The sequence below is a fragment of the Rhinolophus sinicus genome, chromosome 3, assembly GCF_057876585.1.
Source record: "Rhinolophus sinicus isolate RSI-liver-muscle chromosome 3, RSI-T2T, whole genome shotgun sequence".
Classification (NCBI taxonomy): domain Eukaryota; kingdom Metazoa; phylum Chordata; class Mammalia; order Chiroptera; family Rhinolophidae; genus Rhinolophus; species Rhinolophus sinicus.
Window position 1 is genome coordinate 139,265,022 of NC_142503.1, and position 19,830 is coordinate 139,284,851.

The 19,830-nt window shown below is 38.7% G+C and overlaps 1 protein-coding gene across 3 annotated transcripts in view; it reads right to left on the reverse strand.

Annotated features, from left to right (window-relative positions):
- The window catches only part of TTBK2 (tau tubulin kinase 2), a 130,338-nt gene that overhangs the window by 14,744 nt on the left and 95,764 nt on the right, over positions 1-19,830 (reverse strand). For all 3 annotated transcript variants that reach the window (XM_019725389.3, XM_074327861.2, XM_019725390.3), the window contains 4 exons: positions 14,739-14,896; positions 6,366-6,582; positions 3,986-4,197; positions 1,424-2,012 (listed from right to left, as the gene is read on the reverse strand). In XM_019725389.3, the coding sequence (XP_019580948.3) occupies positions 1,424-2,012; positions 3,986-4,197; positions 6,366-6,582; positions 14,739-14,896 (1,176 nt within the window). The remainder of the gene's footprint in view (positions 1-1,423; positions 2,013-3,985; positions 4,198-6,365; positions 6,583-14,738; positions 14,897-19,830) is intronic.

Sequence of the window (19,830 nt, forward strand, 5' to 3'; positions counted from 1 at the left end):
GAAGGACACCAGAATGCTATTGGAAAAACACTTGAGCTATGGTGAGTATATAGCATAATAGAGTCAAAGAAAAGTAGAAACTGAATCTGGGGAGGTAGAAAGAGGGAATGAATGGAAAGAAGAAAGGTAGGGTGGAAAAGGGATCCAGGTAAAGGAGGGAGGTAGCATGACCTGCCTCCAGCCCCCACGGTACCTTTGCACAATGTGGAAAAGGATGCTCTTCAGAGAGGAAACAGCCTTGCACAAGAGGCAGAGTGTGGCGAGCAAAATGTGGGCCAGATTTCAGCCCCGACTGTTCCCTTGGCTAGGCATGCAGTAAACAACCTGCATAACCATACAAAGCAGCCTGGGAAAGAAGGAAACACCAACTAACTGATGAAGAAAGAGGCAGGTATTTATTTCCCTATTTTAAAGTGCAGGTAAATTCCTACAGAGCTATACACAAAATCACATTTTGTCATCTTTTCTCACTGTTTTACACCGGTATGAGGAACTGTGTTCTAACAGAAAACATTTCAGCCTGGGGAACAATGCTGTTTCTGGAGAGTGGGAAGAGAGGGCTGCTAAACGACTGGAATTTAAGGAAACCTGGTACTCAGACCCGACCTCGGGGCGCCTGAGATTTGTGTACACACTTGCTCACTGCCTCTATATTTGGCATTTCGGGATCTCGTGCTCACGCAGTCACAGGGAGCAGCACTGCTTACTGAAAACAACAGTGTAACAGGCGTCTACAGCTGAATGCCCAAATTGAGAAGAAACGGTGGAGTTTTCTCAAAACGTTCCTTTGCATTAGACCTGTATCACAACTGTCTTCAGCTGCTTGCTAAAATGCAGATTCCTGGGCTCGCTCTAACCCAGACATGCTGAAGCAAACGTTCTGGAAGTGAGACTGGGACGCTGGATTTTAAACGCTGGACATCAAAACATGTAAAACCATTGTTTAAGAGGGATGTAAAATATGAGAAATTTTGGGGTGGAGGCTACAAAAGAGAAAGGGGAGGAAAGTATTAGACCTAGCAACAGTATAAAATACAAACCATGAATGGTTAAATATATGCCTTCCTCACTATCTTTATAATGTAGATTCAAAATCTCTAGCAATACAAGTTTAAAAAAAAAACAATATATATACACACGGATAGACAGTTCTTCTGGTCTAATGATAAATGTTATTCTGAAATTAGATTATAATGTCATTTTGTATATTGAGTTGCTATCCTGACAGGAAACCTCACTTTTTTGAGAAATTTCCTATTGGAAGACTGACTACAGAACTCAGTTCAGACACCACTCCCTATACCCATTTGCCAAACTTAAGCCTCTGCTGAAGAACCTTAGTAGTTGATCAACTGTTAGTCCTTTCTTAGTAATAGCACCTTGAGTGGATAACAGAGAAAAATGACAGGAACAAATCTCTTACCGCTGTAAGGGGTCCTTCCGCTTGCGCCTCCATCGGACTTGTGGGTGTTGCTGCAATACACTGACTAGCAGCTCCAGCCTGAAGTTCTAGCCTATCTGTATATTGTTCTGAAGCAGCAGTGGCAGGGCACTCCCCAGAAAGTGCTAAGATCACACCTGAGGTTTCCTTCTTTAAATGAACATTTTCTGCCCAAGGACCCAATCGGAGCTTTTCATCTTGAGGTGATTCCTCTAGGACTTGAAGTACTTCGGGCTCCTCGTCGGAAGGGCTTCCTGCTGTTTTATGGCCTAAAGCCTCATTTGTCCTAAAATCCCGAAGGTCCTGCTCCTTGTCCACAATCACCCATTCTTTGGAATCAACCTCCTGCTTGCAGGAGCTCAAGTTAACAGCTATGAATCCATTGCTGCCACCACCGTCTGCCTGCTCAGGGGTGTTGGCAGAGGCAGGCTTAGAAGCATCTGGAAGGTATTCTTCATCATAATGCCAGACGTGGTCCGTACGGGCCCTGGCAGGGACACAAGGCTTGTGATGCAGAGCAGGGAGAACAGATTCCTTTCCTGCACTGGAATCTTTCTGCATTTTCTCCAGGCTTAAGAAAACAGAGAAAAGTTACTGAATTGTCTGAGGGAAGTATTTATTACATAACCTGTAATATCTATACAGAGCTAATATTCACACACAGATGAGAGAAAAAATATGGATAAAGCCTAAGTGTCACGGGTTACTAATGCTCTTCTCCACCTGTCGTAACCCTGTTTTGGAAGATGGAGCCCAAGGAAGGCGTCTCTGTTGCTGTGGGGCAGGCGAGAAGCCTAACCGGGTTGACTGTGTGATCCATTTCACCTTCACTTTGCCAATTCCATCACTCTGCCCTCTACTCTCTCTGAGGGGTGAGAACAATTTACCCAAGGGGCTTTTGCCTCACTGGAAGCCCTATGAGGGGAAATAAAGAAGCTAGTATACTTAAGGCAAATACTTTCTGATTTGTTTTGTCTTCAGAGATGTATGCAAATAGACACTCATTCAAATACACTCCTCCTAAGGCAGGGCTTTGAAGGAGACAAGTACTGTACCTGCTCAACCACACCCAGCCCACCAGGCACACAGAACTCCATGTACATGGTGGGTGGTGGTGGGGTGGTCTGGGGGAAGCTTCAGGGTATATTTTCAGTTTTCTTGGATTAAGAGGCAGTTGACATTCATTGCATACAAATCTCTGTGCTGCCTGAGGGGCAGGTAACAGTGTGACTGGTGGTATTCGGCTGCACTGACTTCTGAAAACAGCTCTCATCAGTGGGGAAGCAGTTTAAGCAATATGCCTTTTCCTTAAGTTTGTAATTAGGTGCTTCAATGCCTTCAGCTGTTCCCTATTCATTCTAGGTTTTGGCCTGAGTTCATTTTCTCGTACTACTTCAGTTCTCAACTCTGCCTTATCTCTCAGCTCTTCCCCTAGCATGGATTCTTCTTTTTAGTTTCATTCTTTTATTAGATTAATTCTTTACCAAGCTACTCTTTTATCCCTATTGCACCTTTGTACTTACTCTCAATCTTAGCCACAACTCATGTTTAAATACTGCCCCAAACCTCGTCCATCCTTTTGATTGTATCACCGCGTAGACACAAGCTTACAGCACACAGCTGTGAGACCGAATGATTACCACGTGAGGAAGCACACACACGTATGAAGGGCTGTCTAAGGCTGGACTAGGCGAGTCTCTGGACACAGTAACTACCATGTTAGTCAAACATGTGGTGCTACTAACCTACTATGTCACTACCAGTAGCAGCCACCAGAGATGCACATTGAAGGGTGCAACTATTATTAAAGTCACTCATCTCTTAATATGACTGAAGGCTTCTATAATTCATAAATGTAGCCCAAATGCTTTTTCAAGTTTCGTTCTGTCTCCTGTTACCACAACTGGAGGATAATGGGCCTCATAACCGTGACCTAGTCATTCCCAATGCAGAGCTCTCAGCGCCGCCTTTCCTTCTCTCGAAGTAGATGTGAGCTCTCTAAAGTTCCATCTTTCCTTCTTTCTAGGGAGAATGGTAAACTTATTCATGCCTATTTTTCCTACAGCACTTACTCATAGAAGGCCTTCATTAAATTTAATTGAATAGCCTGCCCCTTGTGTATAAATTACTTTTTCCCTCCTTCACATACTCCCTTCCTTCCGGCTTAATGCCACCTTAGTCACGCCCTCTCCACCTACATACTGCATCTTCTTCATTCCAATAAAAGAGATCACCTTCCAGATAAAATCACTTCAAAATGTTCATTTGACTTATACCTAGTGTGATGAAGTTACCAGCTCCCACTGCTCAGCGCCCAAAGCCAAAGGCTATGTTACAGAACTGGTAACAGCATTAGGAGACAATTCACATCAAGCATCAGGATGATAATAAAAAACATGGATGAAAATGAGAGCTTAATTAAGTCAATGTCATAAAAATGAAAGTTTATTTAAAAGACTTTGTGTGATAGAAATAAATAAGTATTTTTAAATAGCAATAGTATATTAGTTGCTTTAAAAAAAAAAAAGAAAAACTATTTTATACCAGGTCTCAAGAAACTTGTCAGTATCTGGCTTTGGCTCCAGTGTCAGACGTTTTTCCAGCTCAAAGCTGTGGATAGAACGTAACTTTCGCACCAAAGGAACATCTCTGTCTGGCTGAGTAATCTCGGAGCGGACACGAATTGGTGAACCGAGGCTTGGAGCATTCAGAATGCCATTTGCTTGACCATGGCTATTCTCCTCTTCAGTAGCAGCCTAGACATAACAGTAAAAACACAAAACAGGGAAGACATTCCAGTTACTATACGTGGTAGGAATCACTGAAGTCTTTCAATGTGTATAAGCAAATGATAGGGATGTGTTTTGAGAAGATTAGGATATTTTGGCTAGTTTACTGCATTTCATACTTGTCTATTAACCCTTCATTAAATGAGTTTTCTTAATTTAGTCTCAGTTTCAGTATTATTTTAATTTTTTATATTTTGGCACAAAGATAAACAATGCAAAAAGTTTAACAACTTTATCTTTTCATATTATGTCTAACTAGATGCTTATAGAATTCCATCCCACTAAACTAAAATTAACTTGCAAAGGACATTCTCTTTGAGACGTAAGTGCTCTCACAAGAGGTAGGAGAGGTCACCACGCCTGAATAGCCTGTCTCCTTCCCTCTCTAAAAAAAACAAACAAGAAAATCTAGTGTTAGAATAATGAGGGGCTAAGTAGGGCAGAAGGACACATTGTAGTTAAAATGCAGAACACCAAAGACAAGGAGAAAAGCTAATAAGTAGCTGGGGAGGAAAGACGAGTGGAATGATCCTCTGCAAAGAAAGAAAAAACAAAACAAAACAAAATAACAGCAGACTACTACTACTGACCACCAATAGTTGAAGCCTGGCGGGGGGGGGGGGGGGGGATAACTGTCAATCAAAATCTTTGAATCCAGCATAAACTATCCTTAAAAAATGAGGCTCAAATAAATACATTTACAGCTAAATAAAAATTGAAATAGTCCTGTACCAAAAGACCTCAACTAAAGGAACTTCTAAAGGAAATATTTTAGGAAGAAAGAAGATGAGTCCAGGACTTCCAAAAATGCACGGACTGGTAAACATCTTTGAAAAATCCATATAAACATTACTTGCATGAAAGAACAACACTAATAATATAATTTGAGTAATTTTTTTTTAAGGAAGAAATTATAAAATAGAAGAGACTAGATTAAATAATGATAATGGGTGAAAGAAAAACAAAGTAATTAAGACCTATGTCAAGTGCCATTTCACTCTCTCACATTCACCGACACCCGTACAGGCTGGCAAGTAGAGATTTTCCACTTTAAGGACAGTTTGCTCGTGGTGCCACATCTGACATTACAAAAATCTGACTTCCTGACTACTTTTCACGACTTATTCCTGACTACTACTCATCCAAATAGTGTTTATTCAATAGCCAGACCACAGTGCAGCCTATCACATCTTTGCAGAGAATGTTTTTACAAAAAACTCTCATGACTGAAAGTATATACTGTTAATTTTTTAAATTATGTGGTTTAACAATATAGCATATACTGTCCAAAGATGTAGCTCCTCAGAAGTGATCATAGAGGATTCTTTTCAAGATATATTCCCCATTCATAAAGCATGAGTAGCAAATTTTCTATCAGTCATGTAACTAGGTATGAGCTCAAAGTCTCATTTTACACCTATAAACTTAACCTCTTTTGCAACTTAGCCCTTATAAAAACACAGGAAGCACCAAAAACTGATTTGTAATTTCTTGCCTTACCATACCACTTATCTTCATCTGATCTTCTATGAAAATGGAAATGACCAGGGACAGTAAGATCGGAGAGAAATCTGGGCATAATCTGCCCCAAGATTACTAAAAACTAACCATTTAAATTCAGAAATCTGTATCTCTCCCCATATTTACAGGTGGACCTGCTTATAATCCTCATAAAGAAAAAATCCTGTCATGTGTTCCACATCCACTTGATCAACACATAAGCAGTTTAATGCTTCCAACCCTCAGTTTTCTACCTCTATTTGAGACAATTTTCAGAATGGGTACTCAGAGCTTCCACACTATAGAAGGGGCCCAGTCTTGTCACATTATTTGGAAAGACAATTAACTTCTGTTCTATAGATGTCTCTTCTTTTAGTCTCAGTGTCTGGTTATTTTTTTAAAAACACCTTCATCTTTTCCACAAAATACAAAATGAAGATTGTTTGGTGTCAATACCTGAATGTTATGGACAAAATTAGCCAAAATATCGCAATTACAAATATAAAAATAACTAACAATAGAATATTGTGTCTACTTCTCATTCAGAATTGAGAAACATGATACTTTGCTATCGCAACAGAAGAAAAATAATAAGCACACAGAAAGATGTCATTTCCTGTGCAGGAAATATGCACCTTACAAATCCCAAGCTTGATCTTGTTCCTGTTGGCATCCATCTCTTCCCAGACATCCTTCTCCTGAGGACGAGGGTGTCCCAGAGATCCAGGCAATTTATCTGGTGACACACCAACAGGGATGCCATTCTCCCCATCACTAAGCTGTTCATCTGGAAACACCTCGTCTGTATTTTCTCGAAGCAAGTCTCCCGGGATAGGTGTAGCATTGGCAATTCTAAAAATGAGGGTGAAAAATAGACAGAACTTAAAAACACCAGAATTAAGAATTACTATAAGACTATACTACATTTTGTTTCTGGATTTAAATGATGAAGTCTATATATCAGAAGAGAGTAAAACAAAACCAAAAACCTTGGAAATAGGCCATGCGAATTCTACAAAATAAAACTTCTATATTTTGATCAATAGAATTTTCAAGCTGATATAAAAATACAAACTCTAATACAATAACTCACTGATTTAACAATCACTTTAAAAGTCAGAAACATTTGGTTTGTTTTCCAAGAAGTCTTTGTCAATTTTAATATTTTCTATTCTTTACCCATTTTTTAAAGAGAATAACAAAAACTAGAAACAGGAAAATGTTAAGTGTCACAATGTTGTAGGCAGGTATCATCAGATCAATTGGTAATGTTACTTTTTTTAATAGTGTGAAATGTGCATTTGTTTTTTCATTTACAGACTTTTTACTAAGTACCTACTACATGCAAGGCCCTAGGGACATAAAAAGGAGAAAGGAAATTCTTGGCTTTAAAGGAAAACTAGAGATTCTGCAATTATACAGTTCATATATTCTACATGAGCTGACAGGGAACAACAGAAAATATTAATTGGTACTTTGTCTATATATTTCTTTCAAAATAATTTCATGTCCTTTTTACATAGTTGGTCATCTCTCCCTTAGACTTCTGACCCATGAAGGGTTTTTCTAGTTCTCAGTTATCACTCACTAAGTGATATGGCCCCTGCCAGCTCTAATGTGCTATAACTGTATATTCCAGTTTTTTGGTTTTGTTTTTTTAAATACTGCTGACTGAACACAATATTTAGCATACAATGAAACCTTTTCTTAGAAGTGATCTAGGATGTTCAAAAGTTCAACAACAACAACAACAAAAAATGAGTCTTCGGTAAATTATACTGACACAATTATTATAAGAGGTAAAATACGTATCTCCTCAGAGAACCACTTAGGGTAGGGTGTCCAAACTTTTTTCAACGCTTTTCACCAAGGGCCATATGCGGCAAAATACACAAACAGCCCGGCCACTCACTCGAGGTGAAGTACGTATTGCTTCACCTGGTTTATTTAAATAAACTAAATATATTTTTGGAATTTGCTGCGGGCCAATTAACAATGGGTCATGGGCCGCAGTTGGCCCGCGGGCCGCAGTCTGGACACCCCTGACTTAGGGTAACGGTTGCACCCTGGGCCAGGTGTCAGAAATATGTCATGCTGTGAGAACAAAGATCAGTCATTTTACTGGGACCTGTTTCACCAAATTTGATGACCTTCACTACCATCCTCTTCCTACCGGGATCAATGCTAGAAGATGAACCTCTTTATCAACAGGTTAGAGGTAAATAATCTAGAAAAACACTGATAATAGCTCCCCCAAAAAAACCTTATAGCCTTGTAAAATAGTACCTATAATTCTGATATTAGGAATTACTGAAAAGGTAGTTTGGATTAAAATAGTTCAAATGATTTAATATAAAAGTAAAGTTCAGAATAAATTGGCCAGTAAAAGATTTTTTAGATACAAGTTCAATATAATTCATTTACTGATGCAAAGAATTACACTGGACACTAACATATATGTGTTACATGGTAATGCAAATGTTTATTATAAGAACTCCTTCTGTTCCTGAGGAAAGGGACGGCAAAAGGATGAATATTTGAGTTGAGGAAGTTCAGTCTACTAGCCCCACAGTATTTTCTACATTTTAATCACTCAGTGTTCTTCCAAATCCTTTTTCCTTATGCCTAGCTACTATTCTGCTTCTTTCCAATTATACCAATTCCTTGGCATTTTCTTCTTCCACTCCTCAGGAGACAAACCACACCTCCACCTATGAAGTGGCTTCTATTTTCACTCTGTCTTAGTTTCCCTCATATCTCTATGCTTTAGTATAATACCACACACTTCAAGGAACTCTTCGTCTTCTCTATACAGGCTCTCTTTCACATGACTCAGGTTCCTCTGCATTTATTCTCCCATGTTTACTCCTTACATAATTATTATTTTCTTCCTTCTCCTAAAACTCAGATCCAAATCTGGAGTTTGAGATCAAGAAATTTCTTCCCAGGAAAACTGTATCATGTTAAGGAATAAGAATGAGTGAGAAAGTACTTGTGAGAGTATTATGAACACATGGTCTGTGTTTGTAGGCAAGGTATCAATTACAGAAGCAGATTAGGGAAAAAAGGAAGGAAATGTATGAAAGAACGGGAAAAGTAGAAAGAATGGACATCCTTTTCATATTCCCTTCCCATAATCTAAGTCAGGGGCTGGTAAACTAGGGCTTGTCAGCCAAATCTGGCCTGCTCACCTATTTCTGTTAATAAAGTGTTATGTCACATAGTCACGCTCATTCTTTTTTTTTTAAGATTTTTTTTTTTTTTTTAATCACACTCATTCTTTTCCATTTTGTTTATTACAACAACCAGCAGTAGTGTGAGAGAGCCCACAAATTTATCTGGCCCTTTACAGGTAAGGTTTGCTGACTCCTGATCTAAAGCATCTTCCTACCTTCTCCTGAACTTCCTTTCTCCTTCTGCTAAGAAATTCAGAGTTGTGGGACATACATTATCATTTTTTCTCTTTAACACTGATTCTCTAGGGCTTTCCAGGTATTCTTCCTTATCATTTGCAAATAGAAATAACTCAGAGGTCACCAAGTGTTTTCTTAAAGGGCCATATACTGTGTTTCCCTGAAAATAAGACAGGGTCTTATATTAATTTTTGCTCCAAAAGATGCATTAGGGCTTATGTTCAGGGGATGTCACCCTGAAAAATCACGCTACAGCTTATTTTCCAGTTAGGTCTTATTTTCAGGGAAACACGGTAGTAAATGGTAGGCTTGTGGGCCTGATATTTTGCAGGCAAGATCAACTGATGGATGCTAAAATTAGTGGGTAAAAGTATGATGAAAACCAAATTTATTCGAATAGTCTCAAAGTATCTTCCCACAAGATACTTATTACTTACAAAGGGAAAAACAGTAACTTTACAGTGGAGATATCTGGTTAACACCACTTGAGCAACATTATCAACACTAATATCTTCAGTAATAAGACATTATGTACCTCCTTGTTTAGTAACATCAATTTTCCTCTGATCTTGGCTTTAAATGTATCCCACAGATTCTATGTGTTTTAATCATCATTACTGTCCTGTAACTCCAGTTTGTATTTTCCCTTTCACCCAAGGGTAGTTTAATAGGAGATTTTTAAGTTTCCAGGTGGAAGGGCCTTTGACATTTTTGTTTTCGTTAATTTCTAGTTCTATTGCAGTGTGATCAGACAATGTAGTATTTCTCATTTAGGAACTATGGATGTTTTCTTGGTGACCTAATAACTGATCAATTTTTGTGAATGTTCCCAGGGCACTTGAGTAGAAGGTGCAATCTCTGTCATCAGGGAATATTTGGAAAATATGCATAAGATCTACCTTATTGATCATGTTGTTTGTCTTCTATTTCTTCTTTGTTCACTTGATCTATCTTTTTTTTTTTTTTTAAAGATTTTATTGAGGAAGGGGAACAGGACTTCATTGGGGAACAGTGTGCACCTCCAGGCCCCTTTTTCAAGTCAAGTTGTTGCCCTTTCAATCTCAGTTGTGGAGGGTGCTGTTCAGCTTCAAGTTGTTCTTTCAGTCTTAGTTGTGGAGGGCGCAGCTCAGCTCCAGGTCCAGCTGCCGCTGCCAGTTGCAGGGGGCACAGCCCACCATCTCTTGCGGGAGTCGAACCGGCAACCTCGTGGCTGAGAGGATGCGCTCCAACCAACTGAGCCATCTGGGAGCTCAGCGGCAGCTCAGCTCAAGATGCTGTGTTCAATCTTAGTTGCAGGGGGCGCTGCCCACCATCCCTTGCGGGAGTCGAGGAATTGAACTGGCAACCTCGTGGTTGAGAGCCCATGCTCCAACCAACTGAGCCATCCGGGAAGCAGCTCAGCTCAAGGTGCCGTGTTCAACCCTAGCCGCAGGGGGCAGAGCCCACCATCCCTTGCGGGACTCGAGGAATCGAACCGGCAACCCTGTGGTCGAGAGCCCACTGGCCCACATGGGAATCGAACCAGCAGCCCTCGGAGTTAGGAGCATGGAGCTCCAACCACCTGAGCCACCGGGCCGGCCCTCACTTGATCTATCTTGAACTGAGTTGTATGTTAAAATCTCCAATTACTAGTGTGTTTTCTATCTATACCTCCATTAATCTCCTGTACTTGCTGCTTCTTAGAGGTGACTGTTGCAATTCTGGTAACTAAATGTTAATAAATACTATGTCCCACTTGTGAACCGTGGCACTTAGCATTAAAAAGCACCCTTCCAACTTCATAACTTATAATGCTTTTTGGTCTTGAATTGTACATTGTCTGACATTGGGATCAACATTCTCTTCTTACTCTTTCCATTTTTCTGGTATATATCTGTCCATCTCTTTACGAAACACCTTTTCTTGGTTGTTTTAGGTGTGTCTCTTGTATATAGAATATGTATACAGCGATGTAAACCAAACTGAAAATCTTTTTCTTTTAATAGATGAGTTAAGCCCATGTATATTTATTACTATGACTGATATGTTGGGTCTCAACTCTGCCATAGTATTTTATAATTATGTGTACTTTGTTATATTTGCTATATTTCTCTCTACAAGATGGGTATTTATAAACTTATTTTTTCTTAATTTATAAACTTTTTTTCTCCCCTTGTATTTTGGAAGGTTTACCTAATGGTCACCTTTGGACGTATACCTTTTTGTAAATGCTCTTAGTCCCTGTTTTCCTATTTAACCTTTTGCTATGGAGTTTCTGTTTTAACTGGTATTGTTTTGTTTTTCTTCTTTACTCTAATAATACAAATGCTATTCGTTCTCTACTCCTCCCATTTGCACTACTTTCTCTCTAGCCTTTTTAAATTATTATTTTATTTTCATTCTCTTGGGTTTTTTTCTCCTAATTTTATTCAGCGCCTTTTATTACATATTCATTTGAGTCTAGTCTCTTTTGTGTACTTTATACTTTATTCAATTCTGAGATATCTTTTTCTTCCATTTTTTTCCTGAGTCCAATTAACTCTCATTTCATTTCTTCCTCTCTCTTTTCCTTTACCTTTTTCTCTCCCCAATCCCCGCTTTGGGGTCTATTTCTTTATAAACATTTTTTTTTTTTTTCAATAAAGTTGACATACAATATTTTATTAGTTTCAGGTGTACAACATAGTAACTAGACATTTATATACCTTGTGAAGTGATCACCCCAATAAGTCTGACACCACCGTTATTACAGTATTATTGACTATATCCCACATGCTGGACTTTACATCCCCTATTTTTATAATTGGCAATTTGTACTTCTTAATCCCTTTCACTTTCTTTGGCCATCCCTGGGGGATCTATTTCTATTCTTAGTTTTTAAACTTCTGATTTGGGGTGGTTATCCATATCTTCAAATAAATGAGCATACTTAATTCCTTTTGGGGTTTTGTCTTACAGTTTTCTTCTTCCTCATGGTTGTTTTTCTGAGAGGAAATTCCCTTAGTTAATTAGATTTTCTTTTCTGATTTTTTTACAATAACACTTTATGGAACTTTAAAAATCTTTTTTTGGTTCATTTTTGTGTTATTGGAGTGTTTTACACGATTCATAGTTTAATTAGTGCCCTCTTCTGTCAGTATAGAAAAGTCCAAACACTTAAGTGGATTTTTATTTGTTTTTTGTGGTCAGGGAAGATACTGTGTGTCCTCTGACTTTAGAGTTCTCTTTTCTTGTAGGTAAATTTTATTTCCGCTTTTGCCCCTCTGCAAATATTGGTTTATTGCCTTTCAGCTCCAAATTCATCTTTTTTGCCTGTTTTGTGAAAGTGGATCTCAGTCCTTTAAATATCTCCTTTTGCCAGCTGACACTGGAGCTTTGTCAGGGGAGGGCACAGGAGAGAAACTGCAGGAGGAAAGTGTTTTGCTTTGGGTTCCATTGCATAGCTGGGCAAGCTTCTCCATCATGTGTGGCTTCTCCCTGAAGCATCGCGGCATCTTCACCATCTGTCTCACATAGACAGGAGCAACCAAAAGCTTGCCTGAGCAATCCCCACTACCCAGAAGTTTTGCAGCAGAGTGTCTAGTGAGACAGCCCCAGCAAACAGCTTTCTCTGGCAGATTTTGATCAAGTTCCAGAGAGAAGCTTTTTAGCAAATTCTACCAGTGTGGCATTAGAGCGACTTTCCAGAGGTATGGACAAACCCTCTTCAACAAGGTCAGGAGCTCAGTCCTAGGGTTAGGGCTGGGGTCAGGGCTCTTTGCTTGGAGGCTTAATCTCAGCCTTAGGAGTACGGTAGGAATTACACTTTATATTTGCTATTCATGTATTCTTTACAGTTCTCTCGACTTTCTACTAATCAATCCCACATTACTCCAGTTCCGTGTTACAGGTAATAATTTGTATCATCGTTCCCTGTTCAAATTACTATGTAGTTTCTCTCTCCTGATAGAACCCAAATGGATACATGTTTGGTCCTTCAACACTGAACTGACAAAGGACACTTCTCCCTTCTTTTTGTCTTTTTTCTTCCTCAGAAGCCTTGTGTTGGAATCATGCATATATTTACCTCCCTATAGTTCACGATCTGATGTACTTGGACATTTTATTCTTAGGATGGACTTAGTCTTTCTGGTGTGGTTTTAGATCAACCTTAGGTCCCACTGCTAATTCTCCTCTTCTCCACAATTTTTATTGACCTGGCTTTAGAGAGCCTTATGGCAGGATTGGGAGAGGCAGGGTCTTAAGAGATATTGCACAAGGACATGGAGTTTTGTTATTTTCTCTTTTTTTGTTATTTTGAAGTTTGGGGATGCTTTGTTTTCAAATTATGTTGAGGACATGATTTTGGTGGTGTTTTATTTTTCCTTTGTTGTTCTGTCTTATTTTAGAGGGAAACACTGGAAGATGGGAACTTACACTGTCTTCATTGACTTCAGCTAACTTGAAGTCCTACCACCCAATTTTTGCAAGTTTGAGGTTTATTTACTTCTAACAATAATCAAAGGAGAAAGAAGACAAAAGCATTAAAACAAGAATCAAAGTTTCTAGACAGGCTCAAGCTCTGTGACTAATATTTATCTAAAGTTGGGTGATTCACTCAGTGTCAGGATTATTTCCTCATTTGTAAAATGGGGGAGTGGGAGGGAGGCGGGACTAGGGCAGTGAGTCCCAATCTCATAGAAGCACGAGAAACATCTGATGCACATGGACTTCTGTGCTGCATCCCTAGATTCTGAGTCAGTAAGTCTGGCTGAATCCTACAAATAGATATTTTAAACAAACACCTGTGGTGATTCTGATATAGCTGGTTGGTATCCCATATTTAAGAACTCTTAGACTAGCTAATCAAGGATAATGTGTCCAGTTATAAGCCCACATAAGATTTTCTGATTCAGTAAGCTGTGATCCCATCTTTCAATATAAAATCACAGTAATGGATTAGTGATAAAATGTCTTACTAGCGCACATTGTATGAGGATTTTTGCCTATTTACTTTTTAAAAACCAGTTTAAAGCAACCAGAGCAGGTAAAAAAGTGGGTGAGAAAAAAAAGATAACCTCCCCCAAAATAAACAAACAAACAAAAGCAACTATATTATATGTATGTAGAGAAAAACATTAAAAACAAAAAAATCAAGAAGATGGAAATACATGATAGGTAACCGTTCCTAATACACTTTGAAAATTAAATCACTTTCTTATGGAAGTTAAATCACTTTCTTAAGAGGAACAAACTACATGTTTTGTTCCCAAATAAACTTAAGCACAGTATATAGATCTAATTGCAGCTCATTCTTTCCAGGGTTCCATATACTCTTTAGAAGTAAATGCAACAAATGCCCCTTCTCATTTTGAAGAAAACCCACAGTAAATCTGATACCAACAAATAACACAAGCTCTAGGTTCCCATTTCACAATATGACCTATAAATACTTTCTAAGAAAAGTACATCCGAACCAAAGTATATACGAGAGCACTGTTAATTCAAGGAAATCCATAGGCTTTCACTTGTGTTTGTCTTAGCATTTGGTAATATGAAGGAATCTGCATGAAATAATTTCTGCTAATGTAACCTCTCCAGGAAAGATAGCTGCGTGAGCTGTTTAGGAGGACATACCCAATTGCTGCAGGGGTCAAGCGGGTATGCAACTGAGGGGTGGTAGAAATCGTGGTGGTTGTCAGCGAGCCATCAGTGCCAGTCTTCTCCCAGTCAAAAGGGTCACTCTCAATTACTCCAAAGGTTTTGATGCTGTTGTCAAACACGGATGTAAGAAGCTAAACCACAAAGGAAAAAACTAGAGTAAGCCAGCAGTAAACAGAAAAAACTAGAGTAAGCCATCCCTGGAACAAGCCAACAGTCTGGGGTGCTTTCACTTATAGAATAAGACTCATAAATTCGTTTTTTGTATGATTAAAAAAAAACACCTGACGATAACAAATAGGGAAATTTGAATAAAGACGCTATGTGTATAATGACCTGAATTAATATTGATTTTTCTCAGGTGAGGCACTTGTTTATAGTTACGTGGTTCAACATGTTTGTTCTTGGAAGATACATAATGAAACATCATATCTAAAACTTACTTTCAGATGGTTTGGCAACAGGAAATGTGTACTGTATGTATATGTGTGTATTCAGTTTCTACCATCTATGTGATCACTTATTTTGCCAAAAAGGGGCATTTTTATATGGTTCAATTTAAATAAGTGACCAGTGTTAACAGCTGGTATGTGTTAAGGGATATACAGAAGTTCATTGTGCTTTCTCCCAATTTTTTTGTGGGTCTGAAAAATTCTTAAACTGTATGTGTGTGTGCATGTACACACACAAATTATCACAAAGAAATATGCCCTATTACTTGATTTATACTATACATAATTTCAGTTATTTTTCTCTTTAAATTCCAAAAGTCTGATGTGCTCTTGAGAAAGATCTCACAAAAACCTCCCGTTACTGTTTCTGACAGTATGCATCATTTTTAATTTTATGAGTATGGCTTCATTCTCTCATTATTTCTCTTACTGTCATTATTCTATCCTCAGGGATTCATCTTGTACATTTCCTGCTCCAGGCCTGAAATCAGCACTTCCTCACTGGAGGATGTTGTATAGGTCTGTTTTAGGCTTTAAAAAGATTACTCTGGCTATCAAGTGGAGAATAGATGCCATCAACAGGGATGAAGATGAGGGTGCTAGAACAGATGACCAGGGAGGAGGCTACTGACATTAAACTAGCAGGGTAAGAGCGGAGGTGATAAGAAGTGGCAGGATTTGGATACATTGTATAGAACCACCAGAATTTGCTGATGGATTAGATGAAAACTGTGAGAGTAAAGAAAGAATAATCTAGATTTCTGTCCTGCACCACTGGGTCAGTGGTGCTACCATTTACTGAGATGAAGGGCAGTGAGGATAGAGACACTGAAAATTTTAAGGCGTTTAGGGAGAAATAAATACAGATACAAATTTGATGGTCATCTGCATATAGATATTAATAATTATTTAAAGTGATAGGATCGGATGATGTCATCTAATGAAACTAGGTAGCAAAGTGGCCCAAGGGCTAAGACTAAGACCTAGGGCACTCCAACATTTAGCTGGAAAGAAGAAAAGGACTCAGCAAAGGAAACCAAGGAATGGCCGGTGACATAAGAAAACCAAGTGTGTAGTGTTCCAGATGCCAAGTGAAGAAAATATCTCAACAAGGAGATAGATGGTCAAGTGCTATCAATTGTAAATTTATAGTTATTTTTGATCATTTAATTGATTTCTCTCTCTTTCACCCAGAGAGTAAGCTCCAAGAGACCAGTACATGACTAATTTTGTTCATCACTGTATCTAATACAATGTCTTATATATAAGAGTCAATAATACTGTGAGCTATAAAAACTACATATATATTTGGTCTTTGTCCACAGTTCCTGGCTTACAGCTCCTAAAACCCTTGGAATTTCCGGAGAGATATGAGCAACAGCAACATCTTTTGTTGTAAGATTTGGTATCTTGTCCTTAGCTCCTGAAATTACTTCAGAGCCATAAAGGTGAAATGGGTGTCCTGTTATTCATAAAAAGCCCCTTTTTACCACAACTGGGTTTATGTTAATAAGGTGACTTTTGGAAAGCATCTAAAGATGAGGGCTAATCACCAAAAGAACCAACCATGTGATTGGAAGGTTGGAACTTTCAGTCCCATCCTTGTGGCCTCCCGGGGAGGGGGGAAGAGCCACAGGTAGAATCAATCACCAATGGCCAATAATTTAATCAATCATGTCTATGTAATGAAGCCTCGACAACACCCCAAAAGGACAGCATCTGAGAGCTTCTGGGTTGGTAAACACGTCGCAGTGCGGATAGAGTGGTTCCCTCAAAGAGGGTACGGAAGCTCTGCACCCTTTCTTCATACCCTGCCCTATGTATCTCTTCTATCTGGTGTTTCTGAGTTATATCCTTTGTAATAAACCAGGAATCTAGTGAGAAAATTGGTTTTCCAAGTCCTATGAGCCACTCTAGCAAATTAAGCAAACCCAAGATGGGGATTCATGGGAACCTCTGGTTTATATCCAGTCGATCAGTACAGGCAACAACCAGGACTTGCAACTGGCATCTGACGTGGAGGACAGCCTTGTGGGGCTGAATTCTTAACCTATAGAATCTGACGCTCTCTATCTCTGGGTAGATGATGTTAAAACTGATTTGAATTATAGGACACCCAGCTGGTGTCAGATAATTGCTTGCTGATGTGGGAAAAAACAAACAAAAAAAACCAAACCATGTTGGAACTGTTGAGTACAGAACCCTTAAACAATTACTCTAAAAACATTTCAAAAATAAATGTTTATTTGTAATAATATTTACTGAAACATTCACATGATCCTATCCTTTCATTTAAGTCCCCAAGAAAAAATAATAAATGTAGAAAAGGAAACTAAAAAAAGATAAAAGAAATTGGAAAAGGCATAGTTATAAAACCTGAGAAATTTTATTTTGGTCATATTTTTGTTGACGTAAGTTATAGCTTAGACTTCCCCAACTTGTCAGAAGTAGAGCGCTATAGAAAACACAAAGGAGGAAGAAGATAGAGTGAGGCCTAGCATATAGGAATTGAAGTGACAGACCTTAGACCTCTCTCCTGATTCTAGAAATCGAGGTTCTCATAGGTTCTCACAGAGCGAGATGCGCGCTTCCGGGAAGGTGGAGTCCCTGCCCATGAGGCAGCAACTGCCTTGCTGTGTGAGCACTAACTTAGCCCACTCCTGCTAAATGCTTTGCCAGTACTGGGCTGCAATGAGGTGCTCTTAAACAGCTTTGACGCCAGATGTCCTTTTATCATGGAATTATTTTCTTACAATCATCACAGTATTGTATGTCTTAGAAAATGTAGCATATGCCATTGGGCCTCAAATAAGAAACAATTTGTTACTGAGATGGTGATACTAGAGACCAGCAGCAGGAGGCACAGAACACAACAAACAGAAGGAAAGATAAAGCACTGAGGCACTAAATAGTCAGACTAGGGGCATCCAGATGGCTCAGTTGGTTAGAGTGTGAGCTCTGAACAACAGGGTTGCCCCGGTTCAATTCCCACATGGGCCAGTGAGCTGCAACCTCCACAGTTAGACTGAAGGACAACAACTTGGAGCTGATGGGCCCTGGAGAAACACACGGACCCCCAATATTCCCCAATAAAAATTTGTTTTAAAAAAGTGCTTCTTTAATACTATTTTTAAAAAAAAAAGAACAGTCAGACTAAAATAGTCAGACTCGGTAGAACTCTGCAGATACTTTGTAGAAACAGGACAAGTCAAAGACTTTTTTGGGGGGAGTGGGGGAGGATAGTTGGTTAACTGAATTTATGAGATCACATTTGGCTTAAATAAATAATAAAACCAAAAAACTCCAATTCAGTTAATCGTTCAAATAGATTTGAGAATATCAATTAGTCACCTAATAAATCACACACACACACACACACACACACACACACACACATAGAGAGAGAGAGAGAACTGGTGGGCCTCATTTTTTTTTTTTTTTTACTCCAATACAATTGAGGAATAAAATACTTTCCAATCAGAACAAGAGCTCATCGTGGCAGTAATTTTCAAACTCAAGAAAGGGTAGAATAAAATCTGAAAAAACTTTGCAGATGACTCTGACACTTCCCCTCTAGGAAGGCAAGTCCCAAATCTCTCCACTGAGAATCACTGGAAATCTAGTATACAACTGACTCCTCTACTTCTTTTATTTAATAATATATTCTTAGAAGATAAAAACTCATCTAAAGAATCCAGGTTTCTCAAATTAGGGTAATGTGGACCCCCAGGAGATGAAGCCATATGCCAGAGAGGGTTTCAAGTCACCTGATAAATGTGGCACAGCTTCCTGAAGAATTTTACTCAGAGGTAAGACATTTAATATGATATTTTATAACACGATAAACATGAAGTTAGAAAGCAAAACTCCTAAGAACATTTAAGATAAATCAGACCTCTTGAGAAACATGCTTCCACTTTGCTGCAATTAGAGAGATTGGTGAACTAGTGTGAGCAACTCTAGAGGCATAAAATCATCAGGAAGGTGAATCTTCCTTGAGTGAAAGTAGGGAAGGGGAGGAGACTGGGGAAGATGACTTCTGGGGGAGAGGGGAAGAAAAAAAGACTTTGGGGAAGGAGGACCTGAGGAGGGTGTGGACAAGCAACAATACAGTATTACTTTTTATTTGGCTCCTGTTGTGAATTATTCATTTCCCTTCTACTTGCACTTATGTATAAGAGGTAGTCCATTTTTCCCAATCCTAATTATAATGGGATACACAATGAAATGATTTTTCTAAGGCAAATTATTCAAGACACAAAAAAAGTATGTAAAAATCAGATACTGCGTCTAGGTAATGAAATTTTGAATAATTTGGATGATCTACTTTTCTGTAATAACTATGTATTACTTTTATAATAACTACTTCTTTACTGCATTACTTTTAATAATGAGAAAAAATTTAACCAACAAAAATGCATCATCTAAATTAACTATACATGTAAGCATGTGTGCTCCACAAAAATGCCTGGTGCTAGTTCCCACCACCTGAAATATCCTTGTTCTTTATAGCAATCAGTCATCTGATGTAGACTGATGCCTTAGGGAAGCATCTTTCCCTTCTCTGTCTTTAGCACAAAAGCAATCAATAGCTTTATCATATTTACCTCCATATG